A 20,000-nucleotide genomic window follows, 5' to 3' on the forward strand; every position below is an offset into this window, starting at 1 on the left:
TTTTTTTGTCACGTTTTTCTAAAAAATTTTTGTCACTTTTTTAACAATTTTTTTGTCACTTTTTTAAAACTTTTTTGTCACTTTAACAATTTTTTTGTCACTTTTTTACAATTTTTTTGTCACTTTTTAAACAATTTTCTTGTCACTTTTTTAACAATTTTTTTGTCACTTTTTTACAATTTTTTTGTCACTTTTTTAACAATTTTTTTGTCACTTTTTTAAAAACATTTTTGTCACTTTTTTTAAACAATTTTTTGTCACTTTTTTAACAATTTTTTGGTCACTTTTTAAAAAAAAAAATTGTCACTTTTTTTAACAACTTTTTGTCACATTTGGCAATGTTTTAAAAAAGTTTTGGTCACTTTTTTCAGCGTTTTAAAAAAATATATATTTTTGTCGATCTTCCTGCGTTTTTGGAGCTTTAGATATATATATATATATATATATATATCTGTAGTTCAGATATAGAAAGTTTTTGTAAACATGCCTTTGACATTTGGATTCTTCTGATTTTACTGTTTGGCTGTGTTCTCACGTTTATGTCTCTGAATTTGTTTTATTTATATATTTTACGCCTGTGTGAGTTATGTCTTCTATTTATTCTTCCGTACAGCACTTTGGTCATCTTGTTTTAACCTTCCTGTTCTCTTCGGGTCAAATTTGACCCATTTTCAAAACGTTTCTACATCAGAAATTGGGGTTTTACTTTAACCAAATTGTCCAAAAGAATAACGTGGATGCTTCCATGCAACGCTCTTCACAAGTAAAATAAATGATCTATTCCCTAGTATTATAGAATTTGGGTGTTTTATTTAATTTTATAGTATTTGAAGAATTTGAAAGAAATGACAAAAATGTCGGAAAAAGGTTCAAAAAAGTGGAAAAAACGTCAAAAAATAAGAGCAGAAAAAAATCAACAAAGTGGCAAAAGACTTGGAAAAAAGCAACAGAAAAGTAAACGGTTAATTTTAAATTTTGACCCAGAAAAACGTGCATGGTGGACGGGAAGACAACACAAGGGTTAACGTGCTCTATAAATAAAGTTTGGTTTCTGCACTTTTGAAAACACTCGATTTAAAGCCATGTTTGTAATCTGTGTGTTTGTGTGTGTGTGTGTGTGTGTGTGTGTCCTCAGTGGAGTCCAGCAGTCCCAGTCTTCTGCCCAACGATAACATTTTGGAACGATCCTTCTTCATCCGGATGAAGTCGACGCTCACAAAGAGAGGAGTGCACATCAAGTCCTCAGGATATAAGGTGAGATATCTAGACTTCAATTCAATTCAATTTGTTTTGTAGTATGAAATCATAATAAGAGTTATCTCAAGACACTTTACAGATAGAGTAGGTCTAGACCACACTATAATTTACAAAACCCCAACAATTCTAGTAATTCCCCCAAGAGCAAGCATTAGCAGTAGCTATTGCGACAGTGGAGAGGACGAACTCCCTTTTAGGAAGAATCCTCGGCAGACCCAGACTCTTGGTAGGCGGTGTCTGACGGTGCTGGTTGGAGGTGTGGTGAACAGTGGCAATGATAGTCAATAGTAGAGTTCAGTTCATTTGGGAGGCTATCAGTCCAGATGGTTACTGGACTTTACAGTTCGTGTTTTTACTTAAAAAGTCATAAATAAGGGTGAATCGGCACAAGATGAAAAATGTAAATATGTAGCTGCATTGTGACCACACACACACACAGACACACATTTCGCACACGCACACACAAAAACACTAGATCAGTGTTAACATGCTAAACCTGCCGCTCCTTCACACTCTAGACAGGATTATGTGATCTGACCGTGCGTGCGTGCGTGCGTGCGTGCGTACGTGCGCGTGTGTGTGTGTGTGTGTGTGTGTGTCTGTGCGTGCGTGTGCGTGTGTGTGTGTGTGTGCGTGTGTCTGTGTGTGTGTTTGTTTGTGTGTGTGTGTGTGTGTCTGTGTGTGTGTGTGTGTCTGTGTGTGCGTGTGTCTGTGTGTGTGTGTGTGTGTCTGTGTGTGTGTTTGTGTGTGTGTGTGTGTGTGTGTGTGTGTCTGTGTGTGCGTGTGTGTGTGTGTGTGTGTGTGTGTGTGTGTGTGTGTGTCTGTGTGTGCGTGTGTCTGTGCGTGTGTGTGTGTGTTTGTGTGTGTGTCTGTGCGTGTGTGTGTGTGTGTGTTGTATACCATGTTCCACTTGGCAGACTCAGATCACATGCAAATCACAGCGGAGGCAGAGACGCACATAAATATTCATCCACACGCATGCATATATTACTACACACATTTGTAATCACTGCAACACTAACACACAAACAAACACACACACACACACACACACACAGATAATACAGCGTTACAGTTAGTAGTTTTAAAGCCGTTGTGTTGCAGCAGAGACCTGGAGGTGGATGAAGCGTCCTCGCTGTAGAGAAATCTGCTTGTTTACAGTTTTAGTCACTCAAGAAGGTTGTGGAAGCTCGGTGACATAGTGCAGTCTTGTCTCCTGGTTTATACACTTTTAATTTGTACCAGATAAATGTGTGTGTGTGTGTGTGTATATGTATATATATATATATATATATATATATATATATATATATATATACCTACCCAAAAATCCCCCTTTAGCGTTGGTATGGAACGCACCGGGCAGAGCAGCAGCTCGACCACAGCGCTGTAAGATGACGTAGTATTAACAGAGACAACGGTAGAAAGTAGTATGTAGAGAGACAACAGTAGAGAGACAACAGTAGAGAGTAGTATGTAGAGAGACAACAGTAGAGAGTAGTATGAAAGACCGAAAATTTCACCCAGGAGACCGGGGTTCATGTCCCGTTCTTGTCCCGTGTGTCACTGAAACGTACATTTTACAACCCACCATCTTTTCCTAAACCTAACCGTCCTGTTCTTCTGCCTCATGTCAGTTAAACGTACGCCAAGAGTCCCAGACACGCGCCTCTAAATATGACGCTAACGGAGACTTTTTGCGTCAATAACAAACGTGACATGTCTAGCTACAAATTCTCTCTCTCTGACTTTCTTTGTTTCCTCATATCTCTCTTCCTGTTGATATTAATCTCTCTCCTCTCACCCACCCCACCCCCCCCCACCTTCCCGGTCAGGTGATCCACGTCACGGGGCGTCTACGCTTGAGGATGGCTCTGACGCACAGCCGCTCGGTGCCCCATCAGATCATGGGGATGGTGGTTGTGGCTCACGCCCTCCCGCCGCCAACCATCAACGAGGTTCGCATCGACTGCCAGATGTTTGTCACCCGAGTCAACATGGACCTCAAGTTCATCTACTGCGAGAACAGGTAGGAAGGGGAAGCTACGGAAGGCCCAAGTGTACAAGAATGTCATAAGTTGAAACTAATAGGGCCCTATTTTAACGATCTAAGAGCACGGCGTGAAGCGCCTGGTGCAGGTGTGTTTAGGGCGTGTCCAAATCCACTTTTGCTAGTTTGACGGCGGAAAAAAGGGTCCGTGTGCCGGGCGCATGGTTCTAAAGGGTTGTAATTAGTGTTAATTAGTTAGAGGTGTGTTTTGGGCGTAACATGCAATCAACCAATCAGAGATCATCTCCCATTCCCTTTAAAAGCCAGGCGCGTTTGGACCTTGGAGCATTGCTGTTATGATGGAGGATTTTGCACCGTAATATTTTTATTTGTAATCTTCTGCATGTGTGTGTGCTGCTGTGCGTCCCTGTGTGTGTAACAAGCATAGTGCGCGCGCTGTACATAAGCCTAGGAGCATTTTACTAATGCTCTGTTAAAATAACAATGAAATGCTGTGTGTCTCTGCACACACACAGAGACACACACACAGAGACACAGAGACACACACACAGACATACACACACACACGCACACACACACACACACACACACACACACACACACAGAGACACACACAGACAGAGACACACACAGATACACACATACACACACATACACACACACACACACACACAGAGACACACACACACAGAGACACACACACAGAGACACAGAGACACACACACACACACACACACACACACACACACACACACACACACAGAGACACACACACACACACACACACACACACACACACACACAGACAGACAGACACACAGGCAGACACATACACACACATATACACACACACACACACACACACACACAGACAGACACACAGGCAGACACATACACACACATACACACACAGACAGACAGAGACACAAACACACACACACATACACACACATACACAGACACACACACACACAAACACACAAAGACACACACACACACACAAACACACACACACACACACACAAAGACACACACAGACAGACACACGCACACACACACACACACATACATAGAGAGACACACACACACACACACACACACACACACACACACACACAGAGACACACACACACACACACACACACACACAGAGACACACACACACACACACACACACACACACACACACAGACAGACAGAGACACACACAGATACACACAGACAGACACACAGGCAGACACATACACACACAGACACACACACACAAACACACAAAGACACACACACACGCACGCACACACACACACACACACACAAAGACACACACACACACACACACACACACAGCTCTTGTGTGTCTCATGTTTTTTGGATCATTTTGTTCTAAATATCCCATTTTTGAAACACTATTGTGTCAAACATAAATCTCCATTTTACCGTTTCTGCATTCATGTTTCTTAACCGCTATTCAAGCGAGAGAAAAAAAAAGTAGTCTCCGTTGTTGGGGCTTCTTATTCATGAGGAACGTCTGACCCAATCCTGCCCAGTTTAACAGTGAAATACGCCGCTGATGGCTCTCGCTCCTTCGCTCTCGCTCCTTCGCTCTGTCCAGATAAAGCAGATAGGCATCAGGATCCGGCTCAGGAGTTAACAGCAGAGACAGATCCATATCAGACGGAGAGAAAAAACCTTCATCTTCCTGTTTTATCATAAAAAAGAGGGAGAAATGATAGTAGACAGATTGCTTTTTTTGTGTGTGTGTGAAAAAAAATGGAGACACAATGTTAGGCAGATGATGATATTCAATGCGGAGCGACGGAAAGTGTCTCCGCGGCGATGAACAGACAAGCGTTGGTCCCATTACAGACCCATTTTGAGGATGAGTTTCTAAGAGAATGAGAAAATGGGAGGATGTTTTTTTTTTTTTTTTTAAGGAACAGAGTGTGCTGTTATCGGCCTGCCAGACATTAGTCTGCCCCCAACCCTTCCACCCCATCTCAATGATACCGGGTACCAGAACCTAAAGGGTTATTTTGAGCGCCAAAGACTAATTTCCTGCGTTCTGATGCCCTCTTATGCACCAAGTTATGGTCAGAATACCTTTATTTATCTTATGAGAAGGAAAACACAGATGACATTCAAAATATATAAAAAATATATAATGGAATATAAAGCAGTAAGAGGCTTTCACATCAGAGACCTGAGCCTGGATCACAACAGCTGACCCCAAAGCAACCAGGACAAAATAAAATAGGCTACTTATACTATATATATATACATATACATATAGTATACTTATTAGTCTTAAATGTGCCGTGAAGGGAGGATACTGGTGTTAGTGGACGTGGAGCATTGGGGACTGCTCACTACACACACACTACGGACACACTACGCACTACGCACTACACACTACACACTACACACTACGCACTAGGCACTACACACTTCGCACTACACACTACGCACTACGCACTACACACTACACACTACGCACTAGGCACTACACACTTCGCACTACACACTACGCACTACGCACTACACACTACGCACTACGCACTACACACTACACACTACACACTACGCACTAGGCACTACACACTTCGCACTACACACTACGCACTACGCACTACACACTACGCACTACACACTACACACTACACACTACGCACTACACACTACACACTACGCACTACACACTACGCACTACGCACTACACACTTCACACTTCGCACTTCGCACTACACACTTCGCACTACACACTACACACTACGCACTACGCACTTCGCACTACACACTACGCAGTACGCACTACGCACTACGCACTACACACTACACACTACGCACTACGCACTACACACTTCACACTTCGCACTTCGCACTACACACTTCGCACTACACACTACACACTACGCACTTCGCACTACACACTACGCAGTACGCACTACGCACTACGCACTACACACTACACACTACGCACTACGCACTACACACTTCACACTACGCACTTCGCACTACACACTACACACTACGCACTACGCACTTCGCACTACACATTACGCACTACGCACTTCGCACTACACACTACACACTACGCAGTACGCACTACACACTACGCACTTCGCACTACACACTTCGCACTACACACTACACACTACACACTACGCACTACACACTACACACTACGCACTTCGCACTACACACTTCGCACTACACACTACACACTACACACTACGCACTACACACTACACACTACGCACTTCGCACTACACACTTCGCACTACACACTACACACTACGCACTTCGCACTACACACTACGCAGTACGCACTACGCACTACGCACTACACACTACACACTACGCACTACGCACTTCGCACTACACATTACGCACTACGCACTTCGCACTACACACTACACACTACGCAGTACGCACTACACAGTACACACTACACATTACACACTACACACTACACACTACACACTACACACTTCACACTACACACTTCACACTTCGCACTACACACTACGCACTACACACTACACACTACACACTACACATTACACACTACACACTACACACTACACACTACACACTACACACTTCACACTACACACTTCACACTTCGCACTACACACTACGCACTACACACTACACACTACGCACTAGGCACTACACACTTCGCACTACACACTACGCACTACGCACTACACACTACGCACTACACACTACACACTACACACTACGCACTACACACTACACACTACGCACTACGCACTACGCACTACACACTACACACTACGCACTACGCACTTCGCACTACACATTACGCACTACGCACTTCGCACTACACACTACACACTACGCAGTACGCACTACACACTACACACTACACATTACACACTACACACTACACACTACACACTACACACTTCACACTACACACTTCACACTTCGCACTACACACTACGCACTACACACTACACACTACACACTACACATTACACACTACACACTACACACTACACACTACACACTACACACTTCACACTACACACTTCACACTTCGCACTACACACTACGCACTACACACTACACACTACGCACTAGGCACTACACACTTCGCACTACACACTACGCACTACGCACTACACACTACGCACTACACACTACACACTACACACTACGCACTACACACTACACACTACGCACTACACACTACGCACTACGCACTACACACTTCACACTTCGCACTTCGCACTACACACTTCGCACTACACACTACACACTACGCACTACGCACTTCGCACTACACACTACGCAGTACGCACTACGCACTACGCACTACACACTACACACTACGCACTACACACTTCACACTTCGCACTTCGCACTACACACTTCGCACTACACACTACACACTACGCACTTCGCACTACACACTACGCAGTACGCACTACGCACTACGCACTACACACTACACACTACGCACTACGCACTACACACTTCACACTACGCACTTCGCACTACACACTACACACTACGCACTACGCACTTCGCACTACACATTACGCACTACGCACTTCGCACTACACACTACACACTACGCAGTACGCACTACACACTACGCACTTCGCACTACACACTTCGCACTACACACTACACACTACACACTACGCACTACACACTACACACTACGCACTTCGCACTACACACTTCGCACTACACACTACACACTACACACTACGCACTACACACTACACACTACGCACTTCGCACTACACACTTCGCACTACACACTACACACTACGCACTTCGCACTACACACTACGCAGTACGCACTACGCACTACGCACTACACACTACACACTACGCACTACGCACTTCGCACTACACATTACGCACTACGCACTTCGCACTACACACTACACACTACGCAGTACGCACTACACACTACACACTACACATTACACACTACACACTACACACTACACACTACACACTTCACACTACACACTTCACACTTCGCACTACACACTACGCACTACACACTACACACTACGCACTACACACTTCACACTTCACACTTCGCACTACGCACTACACACTACACACTACGCACTAGGCACTACACACTTCGCACTACACACTACGCACTACACACTACGCACTACACACTACACACTACACACTACGCACTACACACTACACACTACGCACTACGCACTACACACTACGCACTACGCACTACACACTTCGCACTTCGCACTACGCACTGCACACTACACACTACTCACTACGCACTACACACTACACACTACGCACTTCGCACTACACACTACACATTACGCACTACGCACATCGCACTACACACTACACATTACGCACATCGCACTACACACTACACATTACACACTACGCACTTCGCACTACACACTACACACTACGCACTACGCACTACGCACTACACACTACACACTACACATTACACACTACGCACTTCGCACTATACACTACACACTACACATTACACACTACACACTACACATTACGCACTACGCACTTCGCACTACACACTACTCACTACGCACTACACACTACACACTACGCACTTCGCACTACACACTTCGCACTACGCACATCGCACTACACACTACACATTACGCACATCGCACTACACACTACACATTACACACTACGCACTTCGCACTACACACTACACACTACGCACTACGCACTACGCACTACACACTACACACTACACATTACACACTACGCACTTCGCACTATACACTACACACTACACATTACACACTACACACTACACATTACGCACTACGCACTTCGCACTACACACTACACACTACGCAGTACGCACTACACACTACACTCTACGCACTACACACTACGCACTACACACTACACACTACGCACTACGCACTACACACTACACTCTACGCACTACGCACTACACACTACGCACTACACACTACACACTACGCACTACACACTACGCACTACGCACTACACTCTACGCACTACGCACTACACACTACACACTACGCACTATGCACTACACTCTACGCACTACACTCTACGCACTACGCACTGCACACTACACACTTCACTTTGACACTTTTTGGGATATTTTCTTTGTCTTTTGTAGGTTGTTTTTTTCCTCAATTTTTGTCGCGTTTTTTGTGCAGTAGCTAACGTTTTTGTTGCGTTGTTTGTGCAGTAGCTAACGTTTTTGTCGCGTTGTTTGTGCAGTAGCTAACGTTTTTGTCGCGTTGTTTGTGCAGTAGCTAACGTTTTTGTCGCGTTGTTTGTGCAGTAGCTAACGTAGCTTTTAATGTGTTCTTGTGTCCCAGGATCAGCGACTACATGGACCTGACACCGGCGGACATCGTGGGGAAACGGTGCTACCAGGTCATTCACGCCGAAGACGTGGAGGCGATCAGAGAGTGTCACCTGGACTGTGAGTATACCTCCATACACGTGTTTTCCCTCGCTATGTGGAAGACTTAAAGGGTAACTACTGTTTTTTTCAACCTGGACCATATTTTCCTATGTTTTTGTGTCTAAGTGAACAACAGTCTTTGTAATTGGTCCAGTATTAAGAGTGAACACTGTAACCGACAGCCACAAGCTGCAATGCAACCCTATGGGGCAAATGCTCAGTGTTAGCGTCCACTAAAAGTGCTGTTCTTGCCGCTGACAGGCTCAGATTATTATTCTAAGTCTCTGATATTATGAAAGGATCCCTACAGAGATAGACCTTTAAAAACTCTTTAAGACCTTTCTATTTAACCAGAAACAGCTCTGAAGTTGCTTGCGCTAAACCCACCAGACTCCATTTAAAAAAACAGCACTTTTAGCGTGTAAAGAGCCAACATATTATCACATGTAAATCGGTAAACTATGTGTTTATTTCAACCAAAACAAGAGTTGTGATGGTTGGAAAAGTGGAAAGACGACCCAAAACAGCTTTTCGTAGTTTTATTTTGTTTCTGTCGACTTTGAATGAAGTGTGTTTTACGATGCTAAAATGATGTTTATTTACATGGAGTCTGGTGGGTTTAGCGAACGCAATTTCACAGATGTTTTTATGTTTTAAAAAAGGATCTTACTCTTTTACAGAAAGGTCAACTTCCTTAGAAATCCTTTCCATAATGTTATCAAACACTTAGAGTATTAATCTGAGCCTGTCAGCGGCAAAACAAGCACTTTAGTGAAGGTAAATACAAGCTGCACAATTACCGTATTAACTTATATTGTAGCTTGTTTCGTCGCTGCCGATGGAAAATAGGGTCCAGGTTGAAAAAAACTAACTAATTACCCTTTAAGTGCACGTATTCGGTGGGGGGGATTAGGGTTCCTCCCACAAGAATATGTTATGGTTTTCAAAAAAAAAAAATTGCAATTTTGGAACATTATTCTCACCATATCTGTGTCTAAAATGTTGGAAAAGCTACAGCAGATAATAGATAAATAACACCATAAACAACTTGGAGACAAAACTTGCTTAAGAAGTCCGTCTACAGTCATTAGATCTGAGAAAAGTCTTTTAATTTCATTCATCTGCACCTAACCCTCAATAATGGCATGAAAACCCTGAATACTCTACAGTTATACAGTCATATCTACCAGACCATTCAGAATCTTTGCTCTCCTGTATCTTTGGAAAAGTTTCCTCACAGCAGCAACTCTGCAATCTTATTACCCTTGTCAGGAGGCATAGTACACTCTGCCTCTCCGACACACACACACACACACACACACACACACACACACACACACACACACACACACACACACACACACACACACACACACACTCACACACACCCAGTCACACCAGAGCCAGAGGTTCTGCGTCCCTGTTTAGTGGCTGTCAGGATGATTTGCGGCGTGCTGTTTGTTGCTGCAGTCGGATCTTTAGTGTGGTGGTAAAAGCTGAGGAGGCGTTCAGAGCTGCACAGCGTTTCACGGCGTGTCAGAGGCAGTGAAAGGCGTTTAGGCGGAACGCCAAATAATAACGACCGCACAGCAAGGACAACACGGCTGATGGGATCAAATACTGTCCGCTGCGGCTGATAACAGTCAGATACAGTCAGCGATACGGCCGTTGTTCTTAAGCTCTGAGTGCTCTCTGTTGCCTTATTAAAGCCCAGTTCAGACCAAAAGAAAAAAAGGCAAGAAAAAGTGAGTGTTATAGGCGACGAAAGTTAAATTTAGGCACTAAAACGACTAGTTAAAGGTCCAGTCTGTAACGTGTATACTTAGACGCTCCATATTCATGCTCCATCTTGAAATACGTTAGCCGGTAAGGGACATACAGGACATACTGCTCCACCTGTGTGTGTGTGTGTGTGTGTGTGTGTGTGTGTGTGTGTGTGTGTGTGTGTGTGTGTGTTTTCTCTGTCACATGATAAACTCACAGCTGCTGCTAATGGGTATCGAACTTCCCGGCCCCGGCAAGTTTGAAGAAGGAAACATGGAGGACCACACGTTATTGTTGTGTTGCGTTGCCGATGTGTGGAAGAGGAACTTCGCTGACACTGATCTTGATTATAAAAAGGTTTATTACATCAAAGATTTCAGCATCAATTTACAGACTCCATGGAAATCTAGAGAGACGACAGACCTGATCTTCCAAAAAGTCGCTCTGAAGTTCTACTGTTAAAACATGATATATATTTCGTGCATTGTATACATAAGGTGGGGGTGTGAGTATATGATTGGAGTAGGGAACTGACCATTTAAGGCCCCATACATGGTATAGCTCCAACAAAATACCGTCTGTCTTAGGGGGCCCCTTCTAATTTTAACAGTTTCCAAATGTTTCAGCAACAGTAGGGTAAAGTTAATAGGAATTCCCTTAAGTCAGAGTTGTAAACCTTCAGATACCACATTATCTTAATACACTGTGGCAGAGTGGAACAAAAAAATCTACCGGGAAATTTCGTAGATTACCGGCCCTCGGGGAGCGGGGGAGAGATGAATGTTCGTAAATAAGAGGTTGCTGGGCCCAGACGTACAGGTTAGTTTGACCAGCGGGCAGCGGAGGCGATCAGACCGGCCAGAGCGGCCTCGAAACACTACCGACCCACCGGAAATTCCCGACTCTGCCGATTGCCACTCCACCTCATGCACGTATTCAAAATCCAGTCCTCTTCTTCGCCCAGAAAAAGACAAAGGAGATTGAAAAGAGCAAGAGACCGGCTTTTTGAAGCGTGAAGGCTACCGTAGCTGTAATACGGACTCTGAACTGTGTGGTGAGAGAGAGTTGATTGATATATATGATCTCACGCTAGACGTTTTTGTCACTTTTTTTTTTCGATGTTTTTGTCTTTTTTTCTGTACTTTTTTGATGTTTTTGAAGCTTTTTCGACATTTTTGTGACTTTTTTTTTCAACATTCTGTTATAATTTATTTTTTCAAATGCTATAAAATTGACTAAAACACCCAAATCCAACCAAAGTAGTGAACTGATTATTCATTTTACTTGTGAAGAGCGTTGTGTGGAACCATCCACGTTACTTATTTTGACAATTTCGTTGGAAAAAACCCAATTTTCAGGAGAGTTAAAACATACAGATCTCGTTCTCTTCTCCCCGCTGACACGGCTACCGTAACGCCTGACAAAACTAAAAACACGTCACACACCTCGACAGAAATAAAAATGGAAAAGCATGAAGCTCCCTGAAACTTTTTCAATTACCTTCCCGCAATAGTTCATGCGCTCCGAACATCCAGAGTGGCAATCAGGAAGAGACTCAACGGTGGCCCGGTGGGGTCAGACGGAAACAAGGAGAAGGGAGGTTAGGATGTGTAAGACACGAGAGGGAAAAAAAGGAAGTGAAATATGTAGGGAGATTATTCGTCTCTGTCTGCTGAGAGAGGATGGGAGGTCAGGGAGGCGAGCCGGCAGCCAGCGGTTTAAATGACTTGGTTTTAGTCGAGCGTAGTCTAATACGGCACCTTCTGTCACCCTGACTGCTCGCCTTATTCTCCCTCTTTCAAAATTAATTTCCTCTCTGAAAGGGGGGCTTTCAGAAAATAGATGGCTGACGTGTCGCTGGAGGTGCTCTGTGTCTTTTCTCCGTGTCTTCTCTCCTTCTCTTCATCCTCTCGCTGTGAGATTGTTCTGAAATCTGCCTTTCTTTGGGGCGGTTTAATTTCGCTGGCTTCATGAACTCGCCGCTGATTGTGTGGAAGCTGATTCTCAGAGCGGCTGAGCTGACGATTCTCAACTGTGTTAGCAGACGAGGGCTGGTGGGAGAAGCTTTCTGCCTAATTGGACGGTGACAAATCTGGTTTTTGCTGTTTGGTAAGTGATGGGTTCTAGGCGTGGTTTGATTCGGACATCAAGTACAGACAGAAAGAAAAAAGTTCTGTTTGTCTTACAGTTATTTTCGATTGCTATAATGACAGTGGGCCCCAACTGAAGCCACGTGTTCAAAACTAAGATAATAGATAAGATATACAGTATCTCACAAAGGTGAGTACACCCCTCACATTTTAGTAAATATTTCATTATATCTTTTAATGGGACAACACTGAAGAAATTACACTTTGCTGCAATGTAAAGTATGAAGTGTACAGCTTGTATAACAGTGTAAATGTGCTGTCACCTCAAAATAACTCAACACACAGCCATTAATGTCTAAACCGCTGGTAACATAAGTCAGTACACCCCTATGTTAAATCCCCATAGAGGCAGGCAGACTTTTATTTTGAAAGGCCAGTTATTTCATGGATCCAGGATACTATGCATCCTGATAAAGTTCCCTTGGCCCCCACATCATCACATACCCTTCACCATACCCCCACATCATCACATACCCTTCACCATACCCCCACATCATCACATACCCTTCACCATACCCCCACATCATCACATACCCTTCACCATACCCCCACATCATCACATGCCCTTCACCATACCCCCACATCATCACATACCCTTCACCATACCCCCACATCATCACATACCCTTCACCATACCCCACATCATCACATACCCTTCACCATACCTAGAGATTAACATGGTTTTATGTCAGTTAGCCTAATAGCTGGTCTGATTTGCATTGAGAGATGATTTTATGTAAAGTACCCCATGCCAATCTCTAGGTATGGTGAAGGGCATGTATTGTGGGACATTTCAAGCGCTCTTGGGGGCCCTCTGGTAGCCACGGGGCCCAAAGCAGCCGCTTAGTTCGCTTATGGGTCGGGCCGGCTCTGGTTCGCTGTGTGAGTGAAGTACATCTCTTTATCCAAGACGAGACTGAGATCTTCAAAAAGTGGTCTTGAGAACTACCCTAAAAGCCAGACCCACATCTAGATGTTGGGTCTAGAAACTCACCATTGATGGAGCTCAATCTGAGGGGCGGGATAAACGGTTGTCTTTCAAATTTCCTCTGCACGCAATAGGATAGCTCTACAACCAACCAGAGCAACGCTAGTTGATAGATTCAACTTTAAACTGCGAACACGTCTTCCTTTTTTAAGAATGACTTCAGTGCCGTTCTTTGTTCTTTTCTCAAATAAAAGCTGAACTCCAAGTCTTCCAAAGACCGCTGTTCACCATTCACGTGGAACCGTTGCAACTCTGCCGTCATTATGTTAAGCCCGCCCACCGACTCTATACATGATGTGATTGGCCCGGCCAGAGTTTGGTTTTTCCAGCTCACAAGCCAACGGAGAGTTGCTAGATGACCCTGGCTGCAAATTACATTTGCTGCTGCTAGGGTGGTCTAGATTTCTAGGCTACTTGAGACCGATCTCGAGTGCTACAACACTGCTGTACTGTTAACTCTACCAACACACTTCATGGGCCATCAGACAGCTCGGCCTCAGGAAAACACAAACGTTTTGAGGCCCAGAAACCAAAATTGGGAGCAACTTCTTGTAGGAAAAAGTTCACACGCTCCAAAAAAGGTTCCCGTGCACGATAACGGGCCATCATATATACTTTCTTAGCGTTCTGTCTGATTGCACACTGAATTTTTAAATGAAAAACTTCTCGTTGTTGTCCAAGAGCTGCAGATTTTCCGCTGAGATTTGTTTTTTCTTTTGCTGTTTCTGCAGAACAGAAGCAGCTCGCAGGCTCTGATTTTTTTGAGGGATTTATTTCCACGCCTGCTCTCGGTTCCCCCGCTGCTGCAGGAGTCTGATGGTTAGGGAATCGATCAAGGTGTATTTTAGAGGGATAGCCTGTTCTCTCAACAGGGATCTAAATTTTAAAAGGCTTCTTTTTAAGTCGAGTACGAGGCATGATCCCTCTCTGTGAAAAAGGCGTCGCTCTCTTAAGTCTCTATCATTACCTGCTGACAGCCGGTCTTAGCTCGGGTCAGATCTCAAAGTCAATCTGTCCTCGTTTCCACTCCGAGAACAGAGAGAAAGAGAGCGAAGAAAGGAAAGAAAAGGGAATGGGGAAAGAGTGATTTGTTGGCAGAGAAAGAGGTTGAAGCCTAGAAATACTTGGCACACGGGATGAAGAGATGGATTCGTCTTTTCTCAAAGAAAGGCAGAGAAATGGACAACGAGTGATTTGCAAAAGATTGAGCAAAGAAAGAACAGAATGCTAATTTTCTCAAAGAAGAGACAGGTGAAAAGAAAGAGGCAGGAAGAATGAGAAAAGGTGAAGTAGAGAGAGGAAAAATACCCACCTTTTCACAGAGAGAGAGAGGGATCGGAAAATGCAGTAAAAGGCTGAGAAACGAGAGAAATAACATGCTGCTCTTTTTAGAAAGAAATGTAAAAGGTACTTGCTAAAAGAAGATATGTGAGGACAGAGGAAAGAGTGTGCTCTTGATTTTAGAGAGAGGGAGAGATGTACTGTAGGGTAAAAGTGAATGACGGGGAACAAGAGGACAGTACATTCTCATCTTTTCACAATAAAAGCAGAGGAATGTGTTACAGCTGACTCAAGCAGTGAACCATCAGACAGGGAAGAAACAACGGAGGCTGAAGAGCCGACCAACTTGGCTGCAAAGTAGAGTTAAGATTCTCTGCCCGAGCCCGAACTGGACCCACTGGCCGGGCCAGGCCCTTGATCAAGCATTTGTGTTTTAATCATTACTTTATTAGCCTAATTAGGTGGGGAGAAAGCTTTGCCATAATCATGCACGCATCACACCGGGCCTGCTGGGCTGTATGGTGGAGCATCACACCGGGCCTGCTGGGCTGTATGGTGGAGCATCACACCAGGCCTGCTGGGCTGTATGGTGGAGCATCACACCGGGCCTGTTGGGCTGTATGGTGGAGCATCACACCAGGCCTGCTGGGCTGTATGGTGGAGCATCACACCGGGCCTGTTGGGCTGTATGGTGGAGCATCACACCAGGCCTGTTGGGCTGTATGGTGGAGCATCACACCGGGCCTGTTGGGCCGTATGGTGGAGCATCACACCAGGCCTGCTGGGCTGTATGGTGGAGCTTAAGTGCAACATGGAGCTTGAAGATGTAAAGAAAAAAACAAAAAACAGGAGAATTAGCCTACCTTTGAGCAAGTTTGGAGGAAAGTTGGAGGTATGGAACCATTTTAAACAAGTCGTGGGCAGTGACGACATACGTGTCGGCTTTGTCGAGTGCATTAAGTGCGGCACGCTGCTCGCCATGACAGCAATAAAACGGGGACGATGAACAGACTCATGAAGCAGGCTCGCCATGGCAGAAAAGATGATAGTCAGCCTTCAATGTCCTCTTTTGTTTCTTCTCCAAGCATACTCCTTCTAAACAGATTTCTGCAGTTCAAACAACTCTGAATTGTATTTTATAACGGCAGTTATAACGGCCCACATATTAAAAAATTGTCCTTATTGCCCTTACCATCCATCCATCTTCCATCTTCGTCCGCTTATCCGGTAACGGGTCGCGGGGGTAGCAGCTCCAGCAGGGGACCCCAAACTTCCCTTTCCCGAGCCACATTAACCAACTCCGACTGGGGGATCCCGAGGCGTTCCCAGGTCAGGTTGGAGATATAATCCCTCCACCTAGTCCTGGGTCTTCCCCGAGGCCTCCTCCCAGCTGGACGTGCCTGGAACACCTCCCTAGGGAGGCGCCCAGGGGGCATCCTTACCAGATGCCCGAACCACCTCAACTGGCTCCTTTCGACGCGAAGGAGCAGCGGCTCTACTCCGAGCTCCTCACGGATGACTGAGCTTCTCACCCTATCTCTAAGGGAGACGCCAGCCACCCTCCTGAGGAAACCCATTTCGGCCGCTTGTACCCTGGATCTCGTTCTTTCGGTCATGACTATTGCCCTTACCGGCTAACGTATTTCAAGATGGCGCATGAATATGGAGCGTCTACCCCAGTTCATACTAACGCAAATGTAAAATTTCAAGCCAATAGGAATACTTGGAATTGGAAGTTTGTGAACGGGCAACACAGATTTTGATAATGAACAACTAAACACGTTACACACTGGACCTTTAACTTCTTCAGGACATGAACTCTGCTCCCCCCTCTTTAAAGCTCTGTTTTTTTAGGACCCAAACATCCCCCCCGACCTCCTCCCTACGAGGATCTTCATGCTCTTATACAGCAGCAGTCAACGTGCTGCTGACAGTCATAAATACGTGGAATACATACCAATTACAGTGCATTACTTTTTGTAGCGATATGTACGAATGGTCCGTGAGAACAGTCTGCCTGAAAAGAGAGAAATAAAAGTTCATTAGATTAGTTCAAACGAGTGATGAAGTCAAAGACAATTCTCCACACTCTACACAAGAAAGTTTCTAACTAACTTACTTAGTACATTGGGAAATTATTCGGAAACTACAGACCTGTAAATTAAAGTATTATCCGTATGAACTCACGGAGCCAAAAAAAGGGATTTTGTCATTTGTGAAAGGCAGGTTCAGGTAGCTTTTCTACAAGTCTGTTTCGTATTGGATCCAAAATGTTGGAACAAATATGAGCAAAAGTGAAAGAAAGAGGAGATTTTGCACTGTTTCTTAGGGAGAAAGCAGGGAGACGAACAAGGACATGAGGGAAGCCCACTTAATGACAAAAAAGGAGATTTTCACTTTTTTACAAAGAAATAATCTGAAAGAAAAATAATTTGTTTTTTTAAGAGCAAAACGCAGAGTTAAAGAGGAGAAAGGAGAGACACATTTGGATGTTCAGAGAGAGGAAAAAGACTGGGAATTACCAACGGAGAAGACGACAGAAAAGAGGGAAAGAGAGAGAGAGCGAGAGAGAGAGAAAGAGAGAGAGATAGAGAGACATTCAAATGCAATGGGAAATTAAAGCGAGTGAGACACTAGCACAGGAGTGAAAGCTCGGTGGATTTAAGCCTGGGGCGTTTTAGCAGAGCTCGTCTCTCTGGACTAACACCGCCTTTAATGAATCCACACACATGCACGCACGCACACACACACACACACACACATACACATACACACACATACAAAACACACTACACACACACACGCACACACACACATGCACACAAACACACTGAAAGGCATTTTTTTATCTGTTTGCAGACAAAACACACGCACAAACACACACACACACGCACATACACACACTCAAACACGCACAAACACACACACACACACAAGTGAAGTAACGTCTAGTAGTTTTCGTGCCCACACCTACCAAACTGCGACCGTTTCACAACATTATCGTTCGTCGTATGGTTTGGAGGACTTGTTGCTAATTTCGAAACACAGTCAAACTGACCAATCATATCTTCACTTCAAATGGCCGTTCGCTTTTATCGCTCACTTCATGACAAGTTTAGCCCACTCTGGGGGACACGGATTACAAGTTAGCACCATCTATATATCCATGAGCACCGCCGATAAACTAGCTAGCTAGCCTGTTGGTTCACCGTGTTCTTCAGAAGACTTTTAAACAGTTCTGCAGTGGGCCAGCAGAGGGAGGCGACAGAGCCGCGATCTACTTACATACTTTCTCTCTCTTTCTCAAGGTGGCCTTTTAACGCTCTGTCATAGAGAGCATATTGACGTACTGCATCACAGTGTGGTATGCAAGCTGCACTGTGGCACAGAAAAAATCACTGCAAAGGGTCATCCGCTCTGCAGAAAAGATTATTGGCTGCTCGCTGCCCACACTTGACAGCATCGCCTCATCCCGCTACCTCAGCAGAGCAAAAAAACATAATTAAGGACTCCGCTCACCCAGGCCACGAACACTTTGAGTTACTCCCCTCAGGAAGGCGTTACAGGTCTGTCAGAACCCGCACATCCAGGTTCAAAGACAGCTTTTTCTCCACAGCCATCACAACTCTAAACATTCAATTACAGAAATAGGACTTCATCATGCTGAATGATTATATTGCCTGGTTTGCACTACATTTTTAAGATTTTTTGGTGTGAGAGTACGGCGCGAGTACGTGTATGAATGTATACTAGTATGCACTAGAAGCACATGTCCCATTATGTGTATGTGAGGGTTTCGTTTGTGGAAGGGTATGGCGTGTGCGTATGAATTAATACTTGTAGGCACCAGGGAGTACACAAGGAGTAGCACTTACATTTCATCGTGACAATGTTTTACAATTACAAATAAAATGATTCTGATTCTGACAAAACATACCGTAAGGTCTTCTTCCTTCCATCTCCTGGCACACAGGAAGGACGTTTCTACAACGCAATTTCACACCAGTAAATTACCTCCACGTTAATATGACACACACACATGCATGCACAGGGTGAACGGGGTAAAGGTAATCCAGAAGAGACTGAAGTGGA

At 44.6% G+C, this 20,000-nt stretch overlaps 1 protein-coding gene across 1 annotated transcript in view; it reads left to right on the forward strand.

The window, feature by feature from the left end:
• Positions 1-20,000, forward strand: part of LOC116063572 (neuronal PAS domain-containing protein 3) — a 131,492-nt gene that overhangs the window by 91,864 nt on the left and 19,628 nt on the right. The window contains exons 5-7 of the mRNA XM_035994948.1: positions 1,136-1,254; positions 3,093-3,286; positions 9,637-9,743. Of these exons, the coding sequence (XP_035850841.1) occupies positions 1,136-1,254; positions 3,093-3,286; positions 9,637-9,743 (420 nt within the window). The remainder of the gene's footprint in view (positions 1-1,135; positions 1,255-3,092; positions 3,287-9,636; positions 9,744-20,000) is intronic.

This window comes from Sander lucioperca, chromosome 18, assembly GCF_008315115.2.
Source record: "Sander lucioperca isolate FBNREF2018 chromosome 18, SLUC_FBN_1.2, whole genome shotgun sequence".
Lineage (NCBI taxonomy): Eukaryota > Metazoa > Chordata > Actinopteri > Perciformes > Percidae > Sander > Sander lucioperca.